This window comes from Apus apus, chromosome 5 (assembly GCF_020740795.1).
Source record: "Apus apus isolate bApuApu2 chromosome 5, bApuApu2.pri.cur, whole genome shotgun sequence".
NCBI lineage: Eukaryota > Metazoa > Chordata > Aves > Apodiformes > Apodidae > Apus > Apus apus.
Window position 1 is genome coordinate 63889284 of NC_067286.1, and position 24665 is coordinate 63913948.

The 24665-nt window shown below is 49.1% G+C and overlaps 3 protein-coding genes across 4 annotated transcripts in view; 2 read left to right on the forward strand and 1 right to left on the reverse strand.

Annotated features, from left to right (window-relative positions):
• Positions 1-162: 162 nt before the first annotated feature.
• On the reverse strand, positions 163-5640 carry DMAC2L (distal membrane arm assembly component 2 like). 2 transcript variants are annotated; one of them, XR_007889672.1, is made up of 5 exons: positions 5336-5640; positions 3207-3415; positions 2216-2387; positions 1254-1456; positions 163-868 (listed from the first exon to the last, which is right to left on the reverse strand). XR_007889672.1 is itself a non-coding variant. In XM_051621189.1 (4 exons), the coding sequence occupies exons 1-4, from the start codon at positions 5440-5442 to the stop codon at positions 1342-1344; spliced, it is 603 nt and encodes a 200-aa protein (XP_051477149.1). In that variant the 5' UTR covers positions 5443-5640; the 3' UTR covers positions 920-1341. The 2 variants fall into 2 exon arrangements, 1 of the variants encoding a protein (XP_051477149.1); XM_051621189.1 differs by lacking the exon at positions 163-868 and having other exon boundaries at positions 920-1456.
• A 32-nt stretch (positions 5641-5672) lies between these two features.
• Positions 5673-22283, forward strand: L2HGDH (L-2-hydroxyglutarate dehydrogenase). The gene is made up of 10 exons (XM_051621166.1): positions 5673-5837; positions 5918-6033; positions 7583-7734; positions 10752-10883; positions 12718-12880; positions 13565-13599; positions 15279-15446; positions 17131-17288; positions 18499-18630; positions 19606-22283. The coding sequence occupies exons 1-10, from the start codon at positions 5746-5748 to the stop codon at positions 19799-19801; spliced, it is 1344 nt and encodes a 447-aa protein (XP_051477126.1). The 5' UTR covers positions 5673-5745; the 3' UTR covers positions 19802-22283.
• Positions 22284-23421: 1138 nt separating this feature from the next.
• Positions 23422-24665, forward strand: part of SOS2 (SOS Ras/Rho guanine nucleotide exchange factor 2) — a 54998-nt gene continuing 53754 nt past the window's right edge. The window contains exon 1 of the mRNA XM_051620904.1: positions 23422-23801. Coding sequence (XP_051476864.1) covers positions 23715-23801 — 87 coding nt within the window. The 5' untranslated portion in view covers positions 23422-23714. The remainder of the gene's footprint in view (positions 23802-24665) is intronic.

The following is a 24665-nucleotide window of genomic DNA, read 5'->3' on the forward strand; positions in this document are numbered from 1 at the left end:
CTGGGTGTGTTTTAGTGTGTGACGTTTTACTACTGGGCAAGGAAGAATCTCTTTCTACTTGAAAACTAGAGCAAACGTTTTCTTTTCCCAGTGCTGTTGTGTGTTCAACAACAGGACAAGCCATTCCAATGGGACTGATGCCATATCCTCACAGAGCGTGGCTGCTTCCCTTTTATTTCACATTATATTTGAATGCATTTTAACCTTGAGCACTGTATCCATAGGTAGTTTTGGCTACACTCAGAAAGCTTTGGCGTCCCAGTGTTTCCTGTGTGGATATTCAGCCATGTAGCCTGCTGGTGTGCAGGGCAGCAGCAGGGCTGGGAGCAGCAGGGCTGGGAGCAGTGCCCAGCCTGGCAGGCAGCTCCTGGACATGGCCGGGGCAGGGCAGCCTGGAGGGAACTCCACTCCTGGGCACCGTTCCTGCCCGCGCTGCGCTCGGACATACCACGGGGAACCAGCTCCACGTTGCACTAGTGCAGAATGGGATCCCTTCTGCTGCCTGGCATTCCTTCCTTCAGGAGTGAGCTGACTGCCAGGGGTAAGGAAAGAGACTCTTGGTTATGCAGAGGAAGCCACCTCTGAGACATCACACTGAAATCTGCTCTCTTGGTGTCACTGCCTACAGCCTTTCTCTCCCCTACCACCCAAGCCAGGAATTCGACTAAAAATGTTACATTCTTCCTGAGGATGAGCCATTCTCTTCTTCAGCAGGAGTGGTAGGGCTGCAACTGCAGAGAACTAATTTAGTCTGTGTCAGCATAACAGCAAAACTGTTTGCAAGGGCATGTCTAAGAGAGCCTGCTTCCTCCGCACACAGCCAGGGTCAGCTCCTCAGCTCAGGTTTTATGTCTGTAGCTGGACAGATCTGAAACAAACAAAGGATTTGAAACAAACAAGGGCTACGTGAGTCAAAACATAGAGAGCAGAAAAAAGGCCCAGAGGGGATTTTATTAAATCAGCACCCACTCCCTGGGTGAGATGCTCAAGGAGTAAACAGCTCTCATTCCCACAGCCTCAACACCACACACCAGAAGTGCACATCCTGCTGTGTCACAGACCTGGCCACCTTCCCCTGGGCACTCTGCACAAGAATTTCTGTGCAATAAAATATTTGAAAACTTCTATTTGAGGTATTAACAGCTTCCTGTAAGAACAGGCTGCCTTCTCTGTTGAAGCTTAAAACTGAATTGCACAGAAGATTGCATACAGCTTTTTAGGCTGCACTGGGAGATCTGGGCTTACTTCCATACCTGCAAATACAGCAGCATCTGCAACTTCATTTATGCAGCTTGATAAATGCTGTGAAACCAAATACACCTCAGTTATGTGCAACTGTGTTTATTCTAAATCCAGCTCCAGCTCTAGGTTTGGCAGTGCCTGCTGAAGGATGTGAACAGTAGTTTCTTTCTCTTTTATTCCAGGAAGGTCACTCAGATACAGATATTCAAGGTTCCTATAAATATTTAAAAATAAAAGTCAGCAACTACTATTTAACTGTTAACACAGAAATTAGATTAAGGATCATTCTACTATAGCTCTTCTGAGTATTTTAAAAGGTCACTGATTCTAACACAAGTTTGTTTTTTTTCTGAAGTGGGTGCTTTGAGTTTTTAGCTCACCAGAAGTTCCATCTTTCTACACAGCTTAAAAAGATCCTGCCCCTCCCCCAGGAGTAGAAGCCAAGGTGACTGTTAACTTTCTCAAGCAAACCCCACCTCGTGTGTCAAGATGAAAGGCATCTGAACACATGCACTGCTCTGGCAAAGGCTGTGTGGCAGCACAGTGTCCTGCTCTAATTAGTGCAGCAATCACCATTGCCTAATTAATACAGGTGTAAATGGAGATGCTGTGCCCAGCTCTGAGGACAGCAGCACAACTATGGATTCACATCCTGCAGCAGATGCTTCTGGCTTTCCCGGTGCTACACAACTCCCTGACCTTAGCCTTAAAAAGCTGATTAATGTGTGTTAATCCACGTGTCTTTTCAGAGCTATCCACAACCCTGTCTTTAACCACACTTGAAGAAACACTTCCTGCAGTGGCAGCCCTCCCAGGCTGTCACTCAGGTCTGTCCCCAAACCCAGCCACCCCACAGCCCCACACATCTGACATATCATAGAAACACTCAGACCTTGGCCCTTCAGCCAATACAACCCCCAAACCACTGGGTGTTAACAGCCAGGGAGCCAGAAGAGCTCAGCAGCTCACGTACGTCAGCTTGTGAAGCGCAATGATGCCTTTATCTGTGACATTCCCACAGGAAATGATCTGCAGCTGGAGGAGACTCTTCTGGAGGTTCTTGGTCTCACTGAGCCTCTGCAGACACTCATCCTGTATGTAAATACACTTCTGCAGCTTGATTTCCGTGACATGTTCAAGACCATCTGTACAGACAAAAAAGAGTTCTTGCTTCAGAATACCAGGAACAACCTGTCCTCATCTTCTCACCCTGCTCCTCTGTACACTGAGGCCATCACACACCATGAAGCTCCAAAGTCCCTTTATGGGGCTTCAAATATATGAAAACCCCAGAGTTTGTATCCTTTGGGTAAGATTCTAAGAGCTTTGACATGAGCAAGCAATTAAAAAAGCTCCACAAGTTGGGGAGATAAACAGTGATTGAATTAGGAACATATTAATGAAAGAAATTCAAGGTCTCCTGTCAGTTAAAAAAAAAAATAAAGTCTGCTCCCCATTTCAGTTTTTGTTATTTAAAGGAGACCTGAAACAATCTCTTATTTAGAAAGAAACTGAGAGCTTGCTGCCTTTTTGTCTTTGAAGACATTACAAATGCCTGGAGAACAAGCAGTATTATGACTTCACATACACCATGAACTTGGTTTAGAAGAATGTTTAAAGCGGTGGTTTTGGCTGCCAACCACTTTACTATGAACTCAATGGAACAGCAAATCTTCCTTAGTGCTACTGTCACTTCAGGTAAGGGCTGATGGAACTTCCCAATCTCGTTCCGCTCCACACCACACCTCCAGCAAAACCTTAGGAACTCCTGAATATATGCAGAGTCATTTTAAGGAAAATAAAAAATAATAATTAAAAACAACAACAAAAAATCCCACAAAAACCCCACAACTATTTCAAAAGACTTCTCTATATCTTTGTAAGGAGCGAGGAAACGATGCAGTTGCAACCGAAAAGAACTAAGACTCTCCAGCACAACGTTTGCCCAGCTGTGTCTACCTTACCCAGGTAGTCGAATCCTCTGTACATGATGCATGAGTCGGTGGCATTAATTGCCTCTATCTTGTACTTCCCCAGGGGCCCCGTGGGGAGACCATTGTAGTCTTGCTGCCATTTCTGGTAGCCCTGGTAGCGCACCAGGGCCCCGCAGCGCAGCAGCCACTCCGAGGCTGCCCTGTCGGGGCCCACGGCTTGGATGCGCTCGTAGTCCACCCTGCCAGGACAGAAAGAGCATCCACACGGTCTCTGTAACGTGGCAGATTTGTCATCCTGATGATAAGAACACTGCACGACAAGTATTTGGGTCTGGTAAGACATCCGAGAAGTGAGAATGTTATTTCATGGAAGCGGTTTGTGTGTCACCGCAGAATCGCAAAACCGTCACGGTTGGAAAGGGCTTGTGAGGTCACTGAGTCCAACCACCAGCACAGAAAAACCCCCACAACCTTGGCCACTAGGGCAGCGAGGGGAGACCTCACTGCTCTCCACAACTACCTGAAAGGAGGTTGCAGGGAGGTGGGAGTTGGGCTCTTCTCCCAAGAGAATAATGACAAGACCAGAGGAAATGGCCTGAAGCTGCACCAGGGGAGGTTGAGTTTGGATATTGGAAAGAATTTCTTTACCCAAAGAGTGGTTGGACAGTGGAACAGGCTGCCCAGGGAGGTGGAGTCACCATCCCTGGAAGTGCTTAAAAGAAATGTAGATACAGTGCTTAGTGACATGATTGAGGCACTGAACAGGTAAACTAGGTTATGGTAGGGGGATTTAGGATGTGGTTGGACTTGATGACCTTCCAGGTCCCTTCCAACCAGGATGATTTCATCATTCCGTGTGCTCAAGTACCAAATCTACACAGCTTTTGGTGACTCCATCACCTCCCTGGGCAGGCTGTTCCAGTAACTGGCCACTCTTTCAGTAGAGAAATTCTTCCTAATATCCAATCTGTACCTCCCCTGCTGCAACTTCAGGCCATTTCCTCTGGTCCTGTCATTATTTATCCAGATTCATTAAATCATAGAATCATGAAGGTTGGAAAAGACCTTCAAGATTATCAAGTCCAACCATCCACCTTACAACCTCTAACCATTAAATCATCTCCCGAAACACCACATCCACCCAACTGTGTTCTTTCTTTTTCTTACCAAAAGTAACTGCCATTTTAAAAAGTGTAAAAAAAACCCCTTATCTCAGACTGGTTAAGAACCAGCACAGTCAGGTTTTATACACTTTTTAAAATAGCAGCTACTTTTGGTAAAAAAGAAAGAATATAAATGAAACTTGACTTGGCACGTGTTAACCCTTCTAATTGTTTCCTTCCATGTCCATAAGGGGAGATAAAAAACACCTTTCTCTGCCCAGAATAAGGCTTTACTACCAATTTCAAATTTGTCTCCCAAGCCTATTTTGGTTATAATAAAACCTGAACACTGCCTGTCACACCTATGTCATTACTGAAGCCTCCTTCTCAAGAATTAACACTCTTTCAAAATGACACACTTCAGCAATTAGTTAAAATCCTTGGGGCCACTGAGGAAAAAGTTCTCTCTCTTATTCTGCTGAGGAATGATGAAGACAGAGGCAGAGGCCTGGAAGAGCCTCCTGTCTGGTTGAGCTTCCTGCCCCATTAGAGCAACCAGCTGCCCCATGCAGCCCTTTCCACAGAGCTAGAAGACATAAGGCAGAACTACTGGAAGCACTTCGGGCAGAGAAGGAGTTTTACAGAGAAAGGCTTAATTTTTCTAAAAGTAACTGTGAAACCCTGACATGGCTGAATCACACTGTAAACGAGGGGTTGCTTTCCTGGCTCAGTCACGAGGGGAGGATTGTGCTGCCGGTTTAAAAGCAGCCAGGGCTCAAAGGAAGAGCTGGCATTCAGGGAGAGACCCCCCTGCCAGCCCGCCTGGGCGCCCCGGGGAGAGGAGGGGAGCAAAGCAAAACAAAACACCTGCCCCTGGAAGGCCACAGCTTCGGCACTGGAAGCAGGTGTGAAGCAACCCCTGCCGAGCATCCCCGCGCACTCTAGCGGGGAAACAAGAGCACGGATAATAAAAAACGTTCCCTGGGTTTCCGGCACCGAATTCCCCGTGCTTCACACGGCAGCAGCGGCTGCCTGGGCCCGCCGGGTCCCCCTTACCGGTTGAAGACGGCGTTCAGCCATCCCCAGAAGGGCCTGCAGCCGCCCGCCGGCAGCAGCTTGCTGGGGCTGCTTCCCGGCCGCACCAGCCTCCCCAGCAGCACCATGTTCTGGAAGAACAGGAGACGCCTCAACCCCAGCCCCCCCGGGGCGGCGGGACGGGAGGCCCGGCTGCCCCTCGAGGCCTCAGCGGGGCTGCGAGCGGCGGCTGAAGGGCAAGGAGGCCGCGCCGCCTCCTCGGCTCAGCCCGGCCGGCAGCCCAGCCGCGCCGCGCTCCCCTCCCGGCTGCCCGAGCACCGCCCGGCTGCCCCAGCACCTCCCGCCCGCCCGAGCACGGTCCGCGGGGCCCGGCCCGGCCCGGCCCGGCCTCCCCGGGGCGCCGCGGCGGAGGAGGAGCGCGGCGGCCCAAGATGGCGGCGGCGCTGAGGCGGCGGGCGGGCGGCGGGGCCGCGGGGCTGCGGCGGGGCCCGGGGTTGTGGCGGGGCCTGTGCCGGCAGCGCAGGTGAGGCGGGACGCGGGGCAGGGCCCCCCCGGCAGGCGGGCAGGCCGGGGGAGCTGACGGGCGTGTCTGTCTCCGTGCAGCACTTTCGACGTGGCGGTGGTGGGCGCGGGCATCGTGGGGCTGGCCTCGGCGCGGGAGCTCGTCCGGCGGCACCCCTCGCTGGCCTTCGCCGTGCTGGAGAAGGAGCGGGAGCTAGGTACGCTGCCCTCGGCCGCGGGAGCTGCCAGGAGCCTGGCCTGGAGCGCACAGGCGCCCAAGCCTCGGGAGTTCATGGGCGTGGGGGCAAAGGGGATCCCGGTTTTTGGGTGGGCGAGCAGCTCTGGGAGAGCACCAGTCACTGGAGCAGGTGTCGGATTCCCCTTGGGAAGAGAACCTTCGTGCCCGGGTGCCCCTCGGCTTTGCCCGGGCAGGGCGGTTCTGCCCCTCTTTGCCCAGGCAGGGCGGTTCTGCCCCTCGGCTTTGCCCGGGCAGGGCGGTTCTGCCCCTCGGCTTTGCCCGGGCAGGGCGGTTCTGCCCCTCGGCTTTGCCCGGGCAGGGCGGTTCTGCCCCTCTTTGCCCGGCGTCCTTCAGCGGAGAAGCAAATCTGTCACCCGCCCGTGCTTTGCTGCTGGGTCTTCAAGACTGAGCGTGGTCACTTCACGGTTTAAAAGAGCCGGGTCTGACTGTCCCAGGGCTCCGGCCGCAGCAGGGATTTCAGGGAAAAGGACAAGGAGAGCGAGCAGCTCGAGGAAGGAGCAGTGCAGGTTGCAGAGGGACAAGGGCAGGTCTGGTGTGGTGCTGCGTGGAGCAAGAGGGAGGATGGTGAGAAACGGTGCCAGGGTGGCTTTTTCTTGGGGCATGAGGAGAAAAGTGACAGTAACGGGCAGAGAGGGAGAGCTGGCAAGTAGGGCTGCTTAAAAATGTCAGGGAGCTGCTGGTCTGGGCCAAGTCTACACCTGGCAATTCAGTGCCAGAAGCTGAAACTACAGGCTTTTGTCCCATGGTTCTGGGTACCCCTGTATACGCTGTGCAAGGTGCTCCCTTTACACGGGAGGTCGACGGTAAAGAGCTAACACAGGGATAACTGGGAGATACCACTAGTTGCTGACCCAGCATTAGCTTTTTATCCCCCGGGTGAGACACCCAAGAAGTCCTTAGTAGCTGTGTGAGTGTGAAGCAGGAATGACCTTTGGGAGTCAATATTTTAAGAAGGGGAACCTGCCCAAATTACTTCAGTAAAGACATTTGTGGTATTTTTTGCCTCCGTTTTACTTAGTTACAGAGAGGAAATGGCCACCTAACCCAGTTCACAAATACTTGAAAAGCCTACCAGGATGACCAAAGGAAGGGAGGAGTGCACAGACATTGAAGAGAGACCTTTAAGTATACCTTTAATTTAAAAAACTGAAAATCTTAACGTTTTCTACATGCTAAAATTAATTTTTTTGACTGCTTGGCCTGAAGTAGCTCTTGGAAGAAGTACTTGTGATTTTTTTTTTCTTTGTTTCTTTCCCCTGTTGATTGAACACATTGCAAGCTGCAGTGGTTTATTATTAACTAGGTCTTGCTGTGTCAGTATTTTTCTAGCCTTTGGAGAACAAGGCAGGAATGGTGTTTGCTGGGCAGTTACCTTATTTGAGCATCTCTTGTAACACTGATTTAGGGCAGGACCTGAAATTGCTCACTCTTCTGACAGCTGAAGTAATTAAGGTATGAACCAACCATGGGAGCATGTGTTCTAGTGATGCATTTTTCCTTCTCTTTAGCTCATCACCAGAGTGGACATAACAGTGGTGTGATTCACAGTGGGATTTACTACACACCTGGATCTCTGAAGGCCAAGCTGTGTGTGGAGGGTGCAGCCCTCTGCTATGAGTACTGTGACCAGAAGGGAATACCTTATAAACAGTGTGGGAAGGTACAGCAGCTCCTCTGCCTTCTTACTTTACCTTTGGAAACTTAATATAATGCATGTTACAATGTATAGCACAGGCCTGGTTGTGGTCTTTCTCCCAAGAAAGGAGTTTCGGCAACACTTGAAACCTTCAGGATGAATGTGCCTTTTTGTTTTTCTGCTTTCCAGCAACTCAGATCAGTTCCTTTTCTGGGCCTAAATAATCATTCTCCTTATCTGGGGGCTGAGCTGAAATAGCCCAGATGTCAGGGTTTCATGGTGGAAGTTTTAATGGTGGAAGCCAAGGTGGAAATGGTGGAAGCCAAGCCCAGTGGAGGGACGGACACCTGTGTAGGAACACCAAGGAACACAAAGGCTCTCATTACGTACATGCCAAATTTCTTGGCATATCAGGCTCCAAAAAGGCTCCATGGCTTGAAAACAGCTCCAGATGTCACCCAGGGATGTACATTTTTGCCATGTTGCATCCAGCCAACAACCTGAAGTGCTGAGAGTGGCTGCACTGATTCAGCCTGGGGTCTTCCCAGCCCTATATCTTGTTTTTGGAAGTGTCTGTAAACAGAGACCCAGGAAGGAATGAGAACAGGACAAGCAAATAATGAATTCTCCTAGTTTCCAACTGTTTTCAGCTCAGGTTATTTTCTGAGCCTAATCTGTTTTGTCTTTAGTGGCTCTCAATGGATTTCTCTTCCAAGTGTGTTTCAATTCAAAGTTTCTGCATCAGTGCATACTTTGATGAGCAGTTGCAGAGATCAACAACCCACTGCACGAAGAGGCACATCACTTTGAAACCAGCTCCTGCAGGCTTCATCTGCTGGCCCCTGGCCATTGTGTTGGAAGAGGTGGTGGACAGTTGATCTGTGCTCCCATGCTCCAAGTTGCACAGGATTTTGTACCCCCTCCTCCCCCCAAGTTGTCCCTTCCAGCTGGTGAGTCCTGGTCTGCTCAGTCATTGCTCTCCGAGAAGCTTTTCCATGCCTCTCTCCATCATGTCTTTGTTCTCTGAACCATTTCTAGTTTAATGCATCTTGGGTACAAGATGAGGACCACAGCTACTCACAGCATTCAAGGTGTGGTCAGACTCTGGATGTTTGCAGTGAAATACCAGAGGACTCTGTATTGTCCTGTATCCTTTTCCTACCTGTTCCTGACATTCAGTTTTCAGTTGGCACTAGGCATTGAGCTGATATTTCCATGGGATTGTTAATCCTAATGTCAAGATCTTGATCCTGAGTGATAACTTTAACCTTGGATCCCATCATTTTATATGTGAAGCTAAAACTGCTTCTTCTGTGATTATCATTTCACATTTATCTGCATTGAGTTTCATTTTGTTAGTGGATTGTTCCCCTTGCAGTTCTTTGCAGTCAGCTCTTGTCTGAACAACCCTGAGTCACTTTAAACCATCATCAGACTTTCTCACCTCCCAGCTCCTAGAATCACAGAATAGAATTGTTTTGGTTGGAAAAGACCTTTAGGATCATCCAGTCCAACCATTCACCCAGCCCTGCCAAGGCCACCACTGCCCCATGTCCCTCAGCACCACATCTACAGGGCTTGGAAACCCCTCCAGGGATGGGGACTCCCCCCCTGCCCTGGGCAGCCTGGGCCAGGGCCTGACAACCCTTGGGGGAAGAAGTTGTTCCCAAGATCCAATCTAAACCTCCTCTGGTGCAACTTGAGGCTGTTTCTTCTTGTTTCCTCTTGTTATCTGGGAGCAGAGCCCGACCCCCCTGGCTCCAACCTCCTCCCAGGCAGCTGCAGAGCCAGCAGGTCTCCCCTCAGCCTCCTTGTCTCCAGGCTGGACACCCCCAGCTCCCTCAGCTGCTCCTCCTCACACTTGTGCTCCAGCCCCTTCCCCAGCTCCCTTGCCCTTCTCTGGACACGCTCCAGCCCCTCCATGTCCTTCTTGTGGTGAGGGGCCCAGAACTGACCCCAGGATTCAAGCCTGCTCATAAACATCTCAGGCAGCGTGAGCCTTTCTCTTAAAAGTGCAGTGCAGACCCCGTCTGATGTGACAAGCGCCACTTCCAGCCCCCCTAGCTCAGCACCCACTGGGATCTGGTCCCTCCCAGCTCTGGGGTGCAGAGTTGAGGGACCCTGCAGCAGGGCAGGTGGTGGCTGGCCTGGCCTGGGTGTGCTGAGCTGTGTTCCTGCTGTCCTCCCTGCACGGCAGCCCTGCTCACAAGGTGGCACTGTGGATTTGTGCAGCGCTGCGCCTGCGGTTACAAACCTGCTCCGAAGTCAAAGCACCAAGGGAACAGCAAAGGAGCAGGCTTGCTCAGTAGGAGTCAATTTGAGCTTGGGCAGAGCTGGCATTGACCCTGACACTGAATGTGACTACTTCCACATGGCTTCCCCAGTGGTGTTTATGCCAGGGAGGATCGTGTTGAGGCTTTACAGCTCATTTTACATAAAGCAGCCCCAGTCCTGGAGAACTTGGTGCCTTCTTGTACTGTCAGACCCAAGCTGGGCCTGGAATCAAGATGGGCTGTGCACACTTGGCACAGATAATCCATAGGCTGGGTAAGTCCTTGGGAATAGTTGTGAGCTAACTACATGGTGAAATGAAGTGAAGCTGGTGGAGTTCAGTGTAGACACCATGTCAGGACACGTCCTTACTCTCACATGGAGGCTGCTTGGGTTTTGCACATCTTCAGTTAAGTTCAGGTTGTTTTTTGGGAGCATCCCAGTGGCTCTTGTTCTGTTATTTCTCATATTCGTTCTCATTCAGATTTGTAGTCTCGTGGTACTTTTAGCAAATATTATCCATTGGTTGTAATAGAAACTACAGTTTAACATTTGTTTTTCACCCTCTTTAATATATGAGTGCTTTCTCAGTAGCAGCAGGCTTGTGTAGCATTTTGTGTGACTAATGGCACAAGCTGCATTTTCCCCCTTGGATTTATAATTCACTGTTAACTCGTTCACTAACGCTTGTTACTTTGGGCTTGATACCAAACCTGAGCTGCCTCTGTATATGTTGCTCACTGATGTGCCTTCTTACCTTGTTTCTGAAGCTAATTGTAGCTGTTCAACAAGAGGAAATTCCAAGACTCAAAGCTCTGTATGAAAGAGGGCTGCAGAACAACGTCCCAGGTCTGAAACTGATTGGAGCAAAAGAAATACAAGCAAAAGAGCCTTTCTGCAGGGTAAGGGATTTGCTCACTTTTATTTGGCATGTGAGACCTCAGTTTCTCAGGTGACATCTTGTTGTTTTTTTTAAATTCAACATAAATATGTTTCTGGCCTTGAGGTAATTTGAATGGGTGGCAAGTTCAAAAGAGCCTAAAAACTTGTAAGAAATATAATGGTCAACAAAAATAATTGTATTCATTTATTGCTGGAACTTTTTAGCTGGGGTTAATCCTTCATGTGCATTTGCAGGTCTAACACAATGTGAGGTGATCCTGCAGAATCTTCCCTGGTGACACTTTAACCTCAGGTTCCTCCTGCTCACCTGTTCTCCATTTCTTGCTCCTGCTTTTTTGGTTGATAGACAGATTTTTCTTTTGCCCAGGTTAGAGCTGCTACATCTCAGTTTATGCTGAGATGATCCTGCTCCTTCCCACTAAAACCATTTAACTTGCAGTAAGGCTTGATAGTGCAGCAATGAAATTCTCTTCCCATCTCTAAACTTGGATTAGGATCAAGCTAATTTCAATCCAGTTGCTTCCCACACATGTGATTGTTATGTAGCAGTTCTCAGCTTGTTTATTTTCACAGCAGGAGACATGTGAGTAGGTTATGGAACAGGAATTTGTTGTTGTTTTATTTTTGATTGAGAGGAAAATATAAGTTCCCCGTGCTGTTTGACCTGGCAGCTTGCTGGTGGTGTGGCTGCATGAATCATTGCTTCTGAGTGGTTGTAGGTGCAGACTCCTTAAAACGTTATTTGCATGTTCAAGATCCAGCTGAGCATTTACTGCAAATGAACAGATTCAGATCAGGAAACCAAAGCAACTGAGGACAGACCCATCTGGGTCTGTTCTTCCTTTCTCCTGAAGCAAAGGGAACTTGAATGTTGCTATGAAATGTGCAGCTGTGTGTCGAGAGGGGAGAAAGGTTTTGTGTAAGATACAGTTTTACCAACCATCTCTCTCAGACAAAGCAGTCCTACTGTCCTTATTTTATAGCTGGAACTAGAAAAATGCTGTGATGCCATCTAGTGTGATAACAATTATGTAAGAAACAGCCTTTTTGCTATAAAGATAGTAAAATGTCTCTGAGAAACATTAAAAATTCTAGCTACATGTTCAACTTGAACCTTGCTGGGACACCTCCCACCAGCCCAGGCTGCTCCAAGCTCCATCCAACCTGCCCTTCAACACTGCCAGGGATAGGGCAGCCACAGCTTCTCTGGGCAACCTGGGCCAGGGTCTCACCACCCTCACAGCAAAGAATTTCCTCCTCATGTCTCACCTAAATCTCCCCTCTTCCAGTTTTAATCCATTCCTCCTTGTGTTCTCACTCCCTGCCCTTGTCCCAAGCCCCTCCCCAGCTTTTCTGCAGCCCCTTCAGGCACTGGAAGGTGGTCTAAGGTCTCCCTGGAGCCTTCTCTTCTCCAGGCTGAACACCCCAACTCTCCCAGCCTGTCTCCAGAGCAGAGCTGCTCCAGCTCTTGGATCATCTTCATGGCCCTTCTCTGGACCCTCTCCAACAGCTCCATGTCTTTCATGTGCTGAGGGCTCCTGAACTGGACACAGTAGTCCAGGTGGGGGCTCATGAGAGCAGAGCAGAGGGGGAGAGTTCATGCTGTAGTTACACCATCACTTAAATCACCAGAAGTATTTTCCACCGTATCAGTTGTCAGCAAGCATGAACATTGGAGCTGGCACATGGAGAGACCAGGAACAGCCAGGGATGGGAGACAGCAGTGCTCCCTTCTCCATGGCAATGCACATTGTTCCATCTCGAGGATTGTCTATATAGAAGACCAAAGTCCACGCACACCCTTCACTGTTCTGTATCTTCATGCTGTTTCAGGGGCTGATGGCCCTTGACTCCCCATACACTGGCATTGTGGATTACAAACAAGTGGCCCAGGCCTATGCTGAAGACTTCCAGGAAGCAGGTGGGACCATCCTGACTGATTTTGAAGTTACAAACATGGAGATGGCTAAAGAAGGTTCTTCAGAAATGGAAGATGGTAAGGCAGGTTTTTTTGCCATCCATTTACTACAGTCCTATCAAAGATTTTGTTCACACTTGAACTGAAATCACATTTCTGAACCTTTCTGTCTCACAGGGAAGAGACAAAAGGCAAAATTATGTTAAGAGTATCAAGCCAGTTCAGGTTTTTTTTTGTCTCAGGCAGCTGGATTTTTTTGTTTGTCTTTTCTTTTTCCTCTCCAAAGAAGAGGGAATTATTTATTTTCACTTAATTCACTTAATGCTGACGGAGGAAAATGACAGTAAAACAGGGGAAGCAGCTTGTTCTCTCCTATTAAAATCAGATGGAACTGAATATTGTGTGTGTGGTCTTGTGGTAGTGCTTTCTGGTTAGCCTGGAATGCAGGCTGGATCACTGTTGGTACACACATGGGAGAAGAAAGAAGCATCTGGAGGATGCTCTCAGGCATGTGGTGTGATTCTTGGGGTGCCCTTTGCAGGGACAGGAGTTGGGACTTGATGATCCTGATGGGTCCCTTCCAACTCAGCATCTTCTATGATAAATCCAGTGAAGTCCAGCAGTGTCAGTTACGTTAACAGTAGTTGCTTCATAGCTTGGAGATCTTCCAGTGGAAGAACCCCTCATTGTGACAGGTTGCTTGTTCACTCAGTTTTCTGTGACATAGTCTATTAATTCTTCTCTTGCCTAATTCTATTACAGGACTGAAATACCCACTTGTTGTGAGGAGCTCAAAGGTAAGAACTAAGATGAAGATTTAATTGCTCAATAGAAAGCTGCTTCTTATGCCTTTTTGTGGATTAATCAGCTGTCTTAACACAAGTGAAAAAGCTGTTGTTCAATAACATGGTCACTGTCATCCAGGACTGCTTTTATAAAACAACTGTTCTTAACAAAACACATGAGCTGAAGGAAAAAAAAATCAGTAAAAGGAAAATTGGCTTCATCCTGGCTCAAACCAGGACCAAAACACATGAGCACACCCAGATTTTACTGTGTACTGGGAATAATAACGAAAGTAAAACTTTCTGCTGCCTCACTGGTGTTTGTATATGCCCCTTATCTTCTTTATTTGCATGTTCTCATGCTTGTTTGTTGTTTCCAAGGCCTCCTTTTATGACTTAACTCATTTAGTGAGAAACACCTACTTTAGTGTTTGCTTTTGGCCTGTGGTATCTATAAAGGAGGATGATAAGGATGCATTTAGAATCATTCACTCATCAGAAAGCCAGAACTACATGAGTAAAACGGGTGCATATATTAGTGTCATTCCTGCAAGTCAGTTACTGCTGCTCAGGAATTGTAGTTGTGACCTTTTCACTTTCAGGAGGGAATATCTGGACTCTTCTTTGAGGGGCAAAAAAAAGGACAAACAAAAACCAAAACGGTCTCAGCCCCCCCCCGTAATTTTTAAAGGTTGTGCTGCTGCTTTCTAGTTCAGGTTCTGCTTTCCCATTAAACAGGAGCTCCCAAAATCTGTTAGATTATCTAAAAAAATACTCGTTTCTCCTTTTACTCTCCTTTTACTCTCCTTTTACTCTCCTTTTACTCTCCTTTTACTCTCCTTTTACTCTCCTTTTACTCTCCTTTTACTCTCCTTTTACTCTCCCTTCCTCTCCTTTTACTTTCCCTTCCTCTCCTTTTACTTTCCCTTCCTCTCCTTTTACTTTCCCTTCCTCTCCTTTTACTTTCCCTTCCTCTCCTTTTACTTTCCCTTCCTCTCCTTTTACTTTCCCTTCCTCTCCTTTTACTTTCCCTTCCTCTCCTTTTACTTTCCCTTCCTCTCCTTTTACTTTCCCTTCCTCTCCTTTTACTTTCCCTTCCTCTCCTTTTACTTTCCCTTCCTCTCCTTTTACTTTCCCTTCCTCTCCTTTTACTTTCCCTTCCTCTCCTTTTACTTTCCCTTCCTCTCCTTTTACTTTCCCTTCCTCTCCTTTTACTTTCCCTTCCTCTCCTTTTACTTTCCCTTCCTCTCCTTTTACTTTCCCTTCCTCTCCTTTTACTTTATTTTTTATGGAAGCATTTTTAGTTGAAGAAAAGCCCCAGGGTGTGTGAAAGCAGAGACTGTGAGCTCCATAGGTAGATGACAGTTTGTGAACCTGAAGGGAGGCTGAGAATCAATGACATTATTTCTTTTTTATGATTTCTTTTCCCCCCTCCCCACCCCGTGTCTGTGCAGGCTCTGCCAGCCCTACCTCCCCAGAGAATTGCCATTTCAGGATGGTTCCCCTCCAGTGAATAAAGGAGACTCTTACAAATAATTAAATGAAACAATTACATGTTTCTGCCTCCTTTTGAAAACATGGTTTCTGGTCTTGACTGATTTTTTTTCCGAGGCTTGTAGGTGATGAGTGGGGTTTTTTTTTAGTAGATAGGTTGATTTTTTGGGGCGTGTTTGGTTGTGTTTTTCCCTCAGGGTGAGGAGATCTCCTGTGGACACATTGTGACCTGTGCAGGGCTTCACTCTGACCGCCTGTCTGAGATCAGTGGCTGCAGCCCCGAGCCCCGGATTGTGCCTTTCCGTGGGGATTACTTGGTGCTGAAACCAGAAAAGTGCTACATGGTGAAAGGAAATATTTATCCAGTAGGTAGTGCCTTGTGTGCCTTGCCAGTCTGGTTTTTTGTTGTTTGTGTTTCTTTTGGGGGGGTTTCCTTTGTTGTTTTTTTTTGTTTGTTTGTTTTGTTGTTGTTGTTGTTTTGTTTGGTTTTTTTTGTTTAATAGGGAAAGAATCACGGAGTGGTGGGGGTTGGAAGGGACTTCTGGAGATGATCTCGTCCATCCCCCTGCTAGAGCAGGATCCCCTAGAGCAGATCCCACAGGAACAGGCAGGTTTGGAATGTCTCCAGGGATGGAGACTCCACCACCTCCCTGGGCAGCCTGTCCCAGGGCTCTGTCACCTTCAGAGTAACAAAGTATTTTCTCACATTCAGGTTAAACCTCCTGTGCTCCAATTTGTGCCCACTGTCCCGTGTCCTGTCACTGGACACCCCTGAGCAGAGTCTGGCTCCATCCTCCTGACACCCCTGCAGATATTGACCAGCACTGATCAGATCCCCCCTCAGCCTCCTTTTCTCCAGCTGAGCAGCCCCAGCTCTCCCAGCCTTTCCTCACAGGCAGATGCTCCAGCCCCTTCCTCATCTCAGTGCCCTGTGCTGGACTCTCCAGTAACTCCTTGTCGTTCCTGAACTGGGGAGCCCAGACGTGCAGACAGGGCTCCAGGTGAGACCTCCCCAGGACAGAGTAGAGGGGCAGGAGAACCTCCCTGACCTGCTGGCTTCACTCTTGATGCCCCCAGGATGGCACTGGCCTTTATATTTTTTGTTCTGGCCAAAGATGGTAATGATGAGAAAATTCCACAGCTCTTAGTGATGTGTTACCAGAAATGTAATGTTGTTTGTAGAGTGGTTGCACTAAGCTTCAATAGTATTAAAAGCATATTTTTAACAGGAAAAAAAAAAGCACACAGATACAGAGAAGCAACATTAACCAGCCTGGCTAACTGCATGTTGTTTTCAGCAACACAGGAACCCTTGAGGTTTTCCTAATATTTTATAACCTATTTTATTGCAGTATAATTACTGCTGGTGAATAGCATTAGTGTGTCATTGGTTTTGTTGTGGGATGATTTATACCCTGAGAAATCATGTGTCTTTTTTTCCCCCTGTTGTTTTGCTTTTACCTGTGATAGTCTTAATGGGCTCTGTTCTGTTCTTTAGTGTTTTAAATGAGTTACGTGCTGTAATTGCACAATTAACAAGCACAAGAACCATCACAGGAGCAATTGTATGACTATAAATTTTTCCACCATGAGGACAGTCAAGCATTAGAACAGTCTCCCAAGGGAGGTGGTAGATTCCCCCCAGCTGGACAGTTTGAAGTCTCAGCTGGACAGGGTGCTGAGCCACCGCATATAAACTACAGTAGTACCTGGAAAGGTTGGACCAGATGATCCTTGAGGTCCCTTCCAACCTGGCATTGTAAGATTCCATGACTCAAATTTTGTTACAGTGATTGGAAATCAAACAACAAATATACTTCCTTTTTAATTTGTTTAAAAATTATTTCTGTTTCTTGGGAGGGCAACTCCTTGACTGTGTTTTAGTTGGTTTTATTCACTCTCTCACACTATAAACTGTAAATGTCTGGACTCCCCTCCTCACCAATGTTTTCCATGTTTCCTGGCTGAGTTTGTTGACATGAGCAGTTGTGTGGCTGTCTCTCTGACCTGGTTTGTAGCAGCTGTAGTAACTGGTGTATCCTGCTTTAGGTTCCCAATCCTCGGTTCCCTTTCCTGGGATTTCATTTCACACCAAGAATGGATGGCAGCATTTGGCTTGGTCCTAATGCAGTACTGGCCTTTAAAAGAGAGGGCTACAAATTGTTTGACTTCAGCACTGGGGACTTTTTAGATGCTGTCATGTACAGGTAATGTCTCTTTTTTTTCTGCTGAACAGTTATTTAAATGTCAGCTTGTGACTCCATGGAAACTCATCTGCTTTTGCCAAGTTTTTTGGGGTTTTTAAAGACTGATGTGCTGATAAGGGTGGGCTTCTCCAAGTCACTTGACTTCATGTCATCTGACATTCCAATTTTCATAAACTACCAAGACATGTTGCAGCTGGTCTGAGAATGTGGCTGCTCATTGGAGGGTACTGGTGAGCCATCCTGCTGCTGGTGGAGCTCCTCCAGGATTTGGTTTGGTCCAGCACAGTGTCATATTGTAATCAACCTAGACAATCTGATTAAAGCACTTGAAGAGGATGCTTGAAAGACAGAACACAGAGTGGTCTCAATCAGCATGTTAAACTTGTATCAGACCCTCAATATACCTTTAAAAAAAATGTCCAAGTGCAAGGAAATACATTAAGGGCCAGGAATGCAGGCTGGGAAGCTGTGTTAGGAAACATGTCAGAGGAGTAAGGAATTCTTGCTAAAACTGCAAACATAAATGAACAGAATGTCTGGAAGTTGAGAGAAATCTGCTTCCCTGTGAGGGGTTGGACAGACCATTGGCAAGTGCTCCATTTTAAAAATTACACTTGAAAAAGAATGTGAAAATATTGGGGAGGAGCCAAGGAGAGGCTGAAGAACAGGTCAGGGAACTGGAAAACAGCTTTCTGGCAAACAGCTCAACTTCATGCAGTTTATTAAAGAGTCAGAAGCACCTTGATTTATAGATTTTTCTGGTGGAAGACTTGAGGAAAGCAAACAAACAAGATTTGCAAAGACACAGCAAGATTCATTGACTGAAAGCTGAGAGTTTTAGGAGTGTGATGATCTTTTCAGACTGGTTATGGAGAAAAGCCTGGAGCAGCATGTGTGTCTCCCCTCGTGCCTGTGGGTTTTCAATCTCTTGCTATTTGACTTGACCAGAGGAAAATCCTGGACATAGGAGGGACTGGAGTTCAGAGAGAATTCTCAAGAAAGAACATAAATGTAATGCTACAGTTCTGGGAGCAAGGTTTGCTGAAGCAGGGAGGGACAAACATGTATTCCTCAGCATGATGGGATTACTGCTGTTGGGAATGGGAACTTTTGCCCTGCATTTGCTGCCTTCTTAGGCAGTGCTGGTTGGAGAGGGCTGTATTTATCATGGAAGATTTGTTCTCACTGCAGTTATTTTTTCTCTCCACAGTGGGTTGTGGAAGCTTGTGCTGAGAAACTTGTCTTATGGGCTGGGTGAAATGTACAGAGCATGTTTCCTTAGTGCACAAGTGAAGGAACTTCAGAAGTTCATCCCTGAGGTCACCGTCAATGATGTACTCAGGTAAACAAAACCTCTCTTGTTAGTAACAACCAGTGGCTTGTTAGATCTCTTAAGAGTAGCAAATGTAGCATTGGTTTACTCCTTCCCTTCACCAAAATATGCTCCCAAAGCATAGGAGCATGTAGATACTTCCTACAGGAAGGTCTTTTCTACTGTGTTTGCTTGTGTATAACCAAGTTTGATGAGTCTTTGTATGACTTCTTACACTCTCCATATGCTGAAATTCAGAGTTGTGACATAGTCACCCAAATGAAAAAATCTTTCTTCTAGTGACACATTCAGTAGCCTGAACATAATCTGAGTTCCAAAAAAATGCAAAAAACTGGTGAAGTTTATAGGGGATGCCAGGCTGTGAGTTGCTACTGAATGAGTATTGACTTGGTTCAGTCATCTCAATAAAATTGTACTCAGCTTCTAACTGTATGGAGGGAGAAACTAATTCAAAGGAGTTTAGAAGTGCTAAGGAACTGAAGAGACTTGTGAGAAAAGATGATGCGTTTAGGTGCATGGAGGTGGGTTTAACTGTCCAAACATTTGCAGGGAAAAAATCCAGAGTAAGAAAAGCTTGAGCATGGTAAGAGGGAGTTATCCAGCTCAGGCAGTATTCTGTTGGCATGAAATTCATGTTTGACAAGGCTCGTCATTTCAAAACAAAGGGTTTCCTTTTGGAAAAGACAGGGCATGTTTTGTGTGTGTATGTGGAGGACAGTACCTTCACAACCAGGAAAGAGGCAGAAGATCCTCTGCTTGGCTATCTGCCTTTGTTTTACGGTAAAACAACACTTGTGAGGACACCTCCCACTCTGCCTCAGAAGTGTGAAAACTTCCCTCTGCTCTCCCAAAAGCCTGGTTGGGCTTTGACTCCAGTCTGCCTTCTGTACAGTCTCCCTGCCTTCACAAGGTCAGAACAGAACTGGTTGTCTGACCTCAGAAAACATGTTCTTTCTCATGGTGAGCTCCTCCTTCGTTTTGCAGGGGTCCATCTGGAGTGAGAGCTCAAGCCTTGGACAGTGATGGAAATCTGGTGGATGACTTTGTATTTGACGGAGGCAGCGGAGATCTTGGGAGCAGAATTCTTCATGTCAGAAATGCCCCTTCTCCTGCTGCCACCTCCTCCCTGGCCATTGCAAAAATGATTGCAGACGAAGTGAAGCGAAGATTCGAATTGTGAAGTGATCGGCGGGTGTCGTGCAGTTCTGCCCCTCTTGTATGTGTAGCAGTTTGTCTGCATTGAGTGAACTCTGCAGCCTTTAAATGAGAGAAAAGAGGCAACGTGTTCCCTGCCAGACCAGCAGTTGAGATGTTTGCCATTGCCAGCTCACCACTTCCCAGCTTCCTGAAGCAAGGAGTGGTGGTGCCTGCTGAGACCTGGAGTGGTAGGGCCACCTGCAGAGGAGAAGCAAACAGCCCTGTCTGCAGGAGCAGCCCGTGGAGCAGCTGATGCCAAGCACAGCCAGGAGGCTCCCTCAGGGCTCTTAGTGGGTCATTATGTGGAGCAGGGAGAGCCCCGTGGTGGGGTTGCCCACCAGGACTTCCCATGGTCCAAACAGTTGCCTCCTCCTCACACTCCGAAGGAGGTGGTTGATGCTCTGCAAAGCCAAGAGCATGGAGGTGTTCTCTGGGTGCTTCCTCTCTGACTCCATTTAATTTGGAGTCTGCAGTCCCCTAGCTGACAGCAAAGTAATGGAGATAGAAGGATAAGCCCTGCTTAAGGGTTCTGCTGATATGGAATTAAGGGCTTTATCAGAGACTGAAAACAATATTCAGAGCCTTCCACATGAGTGTAGAGTATTCCAGAGACAAATAAGCCTAATAAGGGATTACCAAATCCAAGTCAATTTAGATATGTCATTCAGATACTCTATCTGATCACTGTATCGTTTTACAGAGCTGAAATTAAAATGTATTCTTAAGCAGTAATTTTTCACTGAAGTTAAACCTGGGAAGTCGGCTCTGCTCAGAAACTACTTCAGTGGGTTTTGGGGTTTGGGTTTGCTTTTTTTTTTTTTTTCCTTTTGAATACTGGTAATGCAGAAGGAGCTTATCTTTGTACAGCATGTTGAGCAATCCGGTGGAAATGGTCTTTGTAAAAGCAAATGTGAAGGGAGGGAAGCTACAGAAACCTGTCTGAATTGAGTCATGTTGCTTGCTGCTTCCCTTGGAGCCCAAACAGAGTGAGTCAGGAAGGCTTCCCCTGTCCCACCTGGCAGGCAGGAGGGGAGCTCAGAAGGTGCTGGTTCCTCTCCTGAATTCTTACTGATATTTGAAGTTTTATCAAAGGTACACCTGGCAGAGAGTCTCTGGAGAAGGTGCTTTAAACCACAGAGTGATGTTAAACACATTTGGTACTGAGCTAACTGAGTATCTTGGTGTGCTCTCTGTAATTGCTAGGAAAACGAATTACGTGGCCCCAGGGACAAAGTACTTGAGAGTAGTTTTAAAGCAGATGTTCACAGGATGTTGGGTAATACAGATAATTGTGGGTAGTTTGCTACCAGGCAGTTTGCCATGCTGCTGTTTTGTTGGTTTTTAAAGTTGCTTTCTGCACTCCTCTGACATGCATGAGGAGTGTGTTAGCTTGGGAGGTCAGGTGTGCTAGCGGATGTTTGTGCTGTAGAGAGCTGAGCTGCTTTTGGGACAGAAAGGGCTTAACCTGCCTTTTCCTTTTCTGATTTTTTTTTTTTTTCCTGGTGACATCTGCTTCACTTAGAGAAGTGATTCCCAAATAAGGGCAACCTGGAAATTCAAATAATTAGCCCTTCAAATCAAAGCTCTTGTCATCATTATTCTTAGGCACAGTAACACTGGACAGGGATTCAGCTCTTCCAAGTGCTGAAATGCCACATGGCTGTGTAACTGAGATCTTCACAATGGAACAATCATCCTTTCCCTCCCCACCAGAAGTGTTGCCTATCAACAGTAAATACTACAAAAGGATTGCAAAAGCCACTTCCTCCCACACGAGGTGTGTCCCTAACATGTATTAACAGAATAAAGAACATGAAAATGTAAAGCAGTCATACACTACGGTGAATCTTAAGTCAGCACAATTAGCTGTGCAGTTTGCTGTGCTTTTCTCCTTCAGGAGGAGTTTAACTGAAGCTTTTAAATGATGATTTTTTAATGTAGCATTCTGTGAAATATTTATCTTTTGGGAAATAGTTACAAACCTTTTTTAAAGGACTAATGTCAGAGAATTAGGATCACAGGGTTTCGTACATAAATCTTGTTGCCCGCAAAGTGTGAAAATGTATTAATATATTTTCTGAAAGGGTCTAATTCACTTGGATGGCTTAACTGTGCCTTTATTATGATTAAAATAACATGGTGTGTTGTTTGTTGGGTTTTTTTTAATTGAAATAAGGTCTGTGTCTTTCTACTGACTTACCCAAAAGTTTCACTGGTATTTGTTTATTCTCATCTGCATAGGGCAGGATACAGCTCTGTGTAATAGGAATTGCTTTACTAGGAGACACAGCCAACCAAAAGTGTCTTTCTGAAGTACTTGTATCTTATCTGTGCTTATCACACTGCACAGCTTTTCCTGACACAGGTATGTACACAGTGGACAGCACGAGTCTTAAGCCTGATCCGGACCTGTAACGGTGTGTGGGATGGTAACTCTTGGAATTCTGAATAAATACATTAGGACAGCTTTGGCCAAGCACAGTTTATTTTCCAAGTGTGTCCTGTAAGGTCCGTCCTAAACTCTGGGAAGGGTACAGCATGTTATATCTTTTGCAAAACGTTGCAAAGAGATGATATAGTGCCCGGTGCCGTGACTCACTGGACGTCTGCTCTTGGGAAAGCGAGCTCCTTTATGGCACTTCATTGTGTCCAGTCACCCCTGCCACACCTTGGAGCAGTTCAGGCTGCCCGGAGAACAGGGGAATGTCACATCCTGAAGAACGTGGCTGTTTTAGGGCTGTGGAGGTGGGGATAGAGCGCTCAGCGATGGCATCACCCAGCCTGGAACGTCTCCTTCCAGAGCGGGCCTCCCGACTGTCCAAACTGCGGGTTCGTGCGTCTCACAATTACCTCTTGGTGTTACCACCTTCTTTCTACTCACAGTTTGGGTTTGACGCACCAGTGTCTTCCCACAGAAAGAAGTATTTTGTTGGAAACCTCTCGGGTGGCTCTGATGCTGCGTGAAGGTTCAGGCCACGGGGCAGGAGCTGCCGCCGCAGCGCCTGCCTCCTCGGGAAGCCTGTCCCAGCCGAGGCTCACACTCCTGCTGGCAGAAAGGCACCTTTTTTTTCTTTTTTCTCCTAATTTAATTCATCCGCTCTCTTTGTAGACGAGTCTTAAAGGAGGGGGAGCGTTTATATAAAGCGTGAGGTTTGCATACGGTCCCATCGGGAGGGACATGAGGGGAAGCTTGGCTGGAGCGGGTGTTGGGGGGGGCTGCGGTGAGGGGTTGGAGGGAGCAGTGACGGGAAGAGCTCGGGGGACAGGGAGGAAAACTGCGCCTAGGGCGGGAGAAAGGCCTCTCTGGGTGCGGAGGAGAAGCGCCGGGGCGAGAGGCCGGTGCCGGCAGGTCTGGGAGCACCGCAGCCAGCGCGGGTGCCTCGGGCAGGACGGGAGGGAAGCGGGAAGGGCCGCGAGAACCCGCGCAGCAGCTGGCGGCGGGGCCGGGACGAGCCGCCCGCAGCCCCGCGGCGGGACGGGCACCCGCGGCGCGCTCCCGGGCCGGCCGCCGGGCGCTCGGGGCAGACCCCGGCCCGGCCGGCAGGGGGCGGCAGGCGGGGGCGGGCCCGGCGCGGCGGCGGCGCATGCGCCGGGAGGGCGGGAGGGCGTCCCGCAGCGGCGGGGCCCAGCGCCGCTCCCGCCGCCCCTCCGCGCACCGCCCGGGCCCCAGCCCGGCCCCGCCCGCCCCGCCGGATGTGATGGCCGCCCGGGCGGGGGGGTGAGCAGCGAGACCGCGGCGGCCGGCAGCCCAGCGCGGCCCTGACCAGCGCCGGCTTCTCCTCCTTTCCCCCTCCGCGCCCTCTCTTCCCTCGCGACCTCTCCCCGCTACCCATGCCCCGGGCGCCGTAGCCGGCGGGGAGCGGCGAGGCGGGCAGCCCCGATGCGGAGGAGCCGCCATGCAGCCGCCGCCGCAGCCCTACGAGTTTTTCGGCGAGGAGAACGGCCCGAAATGGCGGGGGCTCTTCGTGCCCGCCCTGCGCAAGGTCAGTCCGGCGGCGCGGGGGGGGGGGGGCGGGCGGCACCTGCGCCTCACGCCGCCCTGCGGGCCCCGCAGCGCCGCTTCCCCGCCCGGCCTCCCGCTTCCCGGGCTGCTGCGGCTTGTGCCGGGGGGCAGGTGCCCGTCCCGCCGCCCGGGCTCCGCCTGGCAGCGGTGCCTGCAGCCCCGCAGCCTTGCCCAGCGCCCCTGCCCTGCCCTGCCCGGCCCTCCGCCCCGGCTGCTGCCCCGTCCCGGCAGCCGGTCCCGGCCGGCAGGGGCTCCCGGAGCTCCTCTCGTCCAGCCCTGCTCGGGCAGGGTCCGGCGGGAAGGCGCGGGTCTGGCCCGCGGGGCTGCCTGGTGAGGACGGTGCCGGTGCGCGCCTGGCAGGGTCTCCTCCTCCTGTCAGAGGCTGCGGCCCCTCCTTCCGCCGGCCCTTGCCAGCCGTCCCGTCCCTGCCTCTTCAGTCGAGCCCCTCGGTTGGAGGCTGCTGATAAATGTGACCGATTTGCTTCCGAGATGCGCTGTGGCAGGGCAGCCTGCCGTCCCCTCCCTGCTGCGTGTCTCCAGGCAGCTCCTGCCGGCCCTTTCCCGAACCAGGTGCCCTTGCTGACCAGCCAGCTGAGGTGCTGCTGGCACGCTGGCTGTGGTCGCAGCGGGCTGTGGTCGCAGCGGGCTGTCCCCTCCGGTTCCCTGAGAGACCCCCCCGTCGCAGCGGGGCCAGTTCAGGCTGGGGGCCGGGAGCGAGCGGAGATGTCTTGTCTGTGGCTTGTTACCCTCGCGAAGGGTCAGGACCGTCGTACAGCTCTTAATATCACAGCCTGCTGGTCCGGGTTGGTGGTGCTGGGGCACAGGGAATGCAGGCACTCATGTG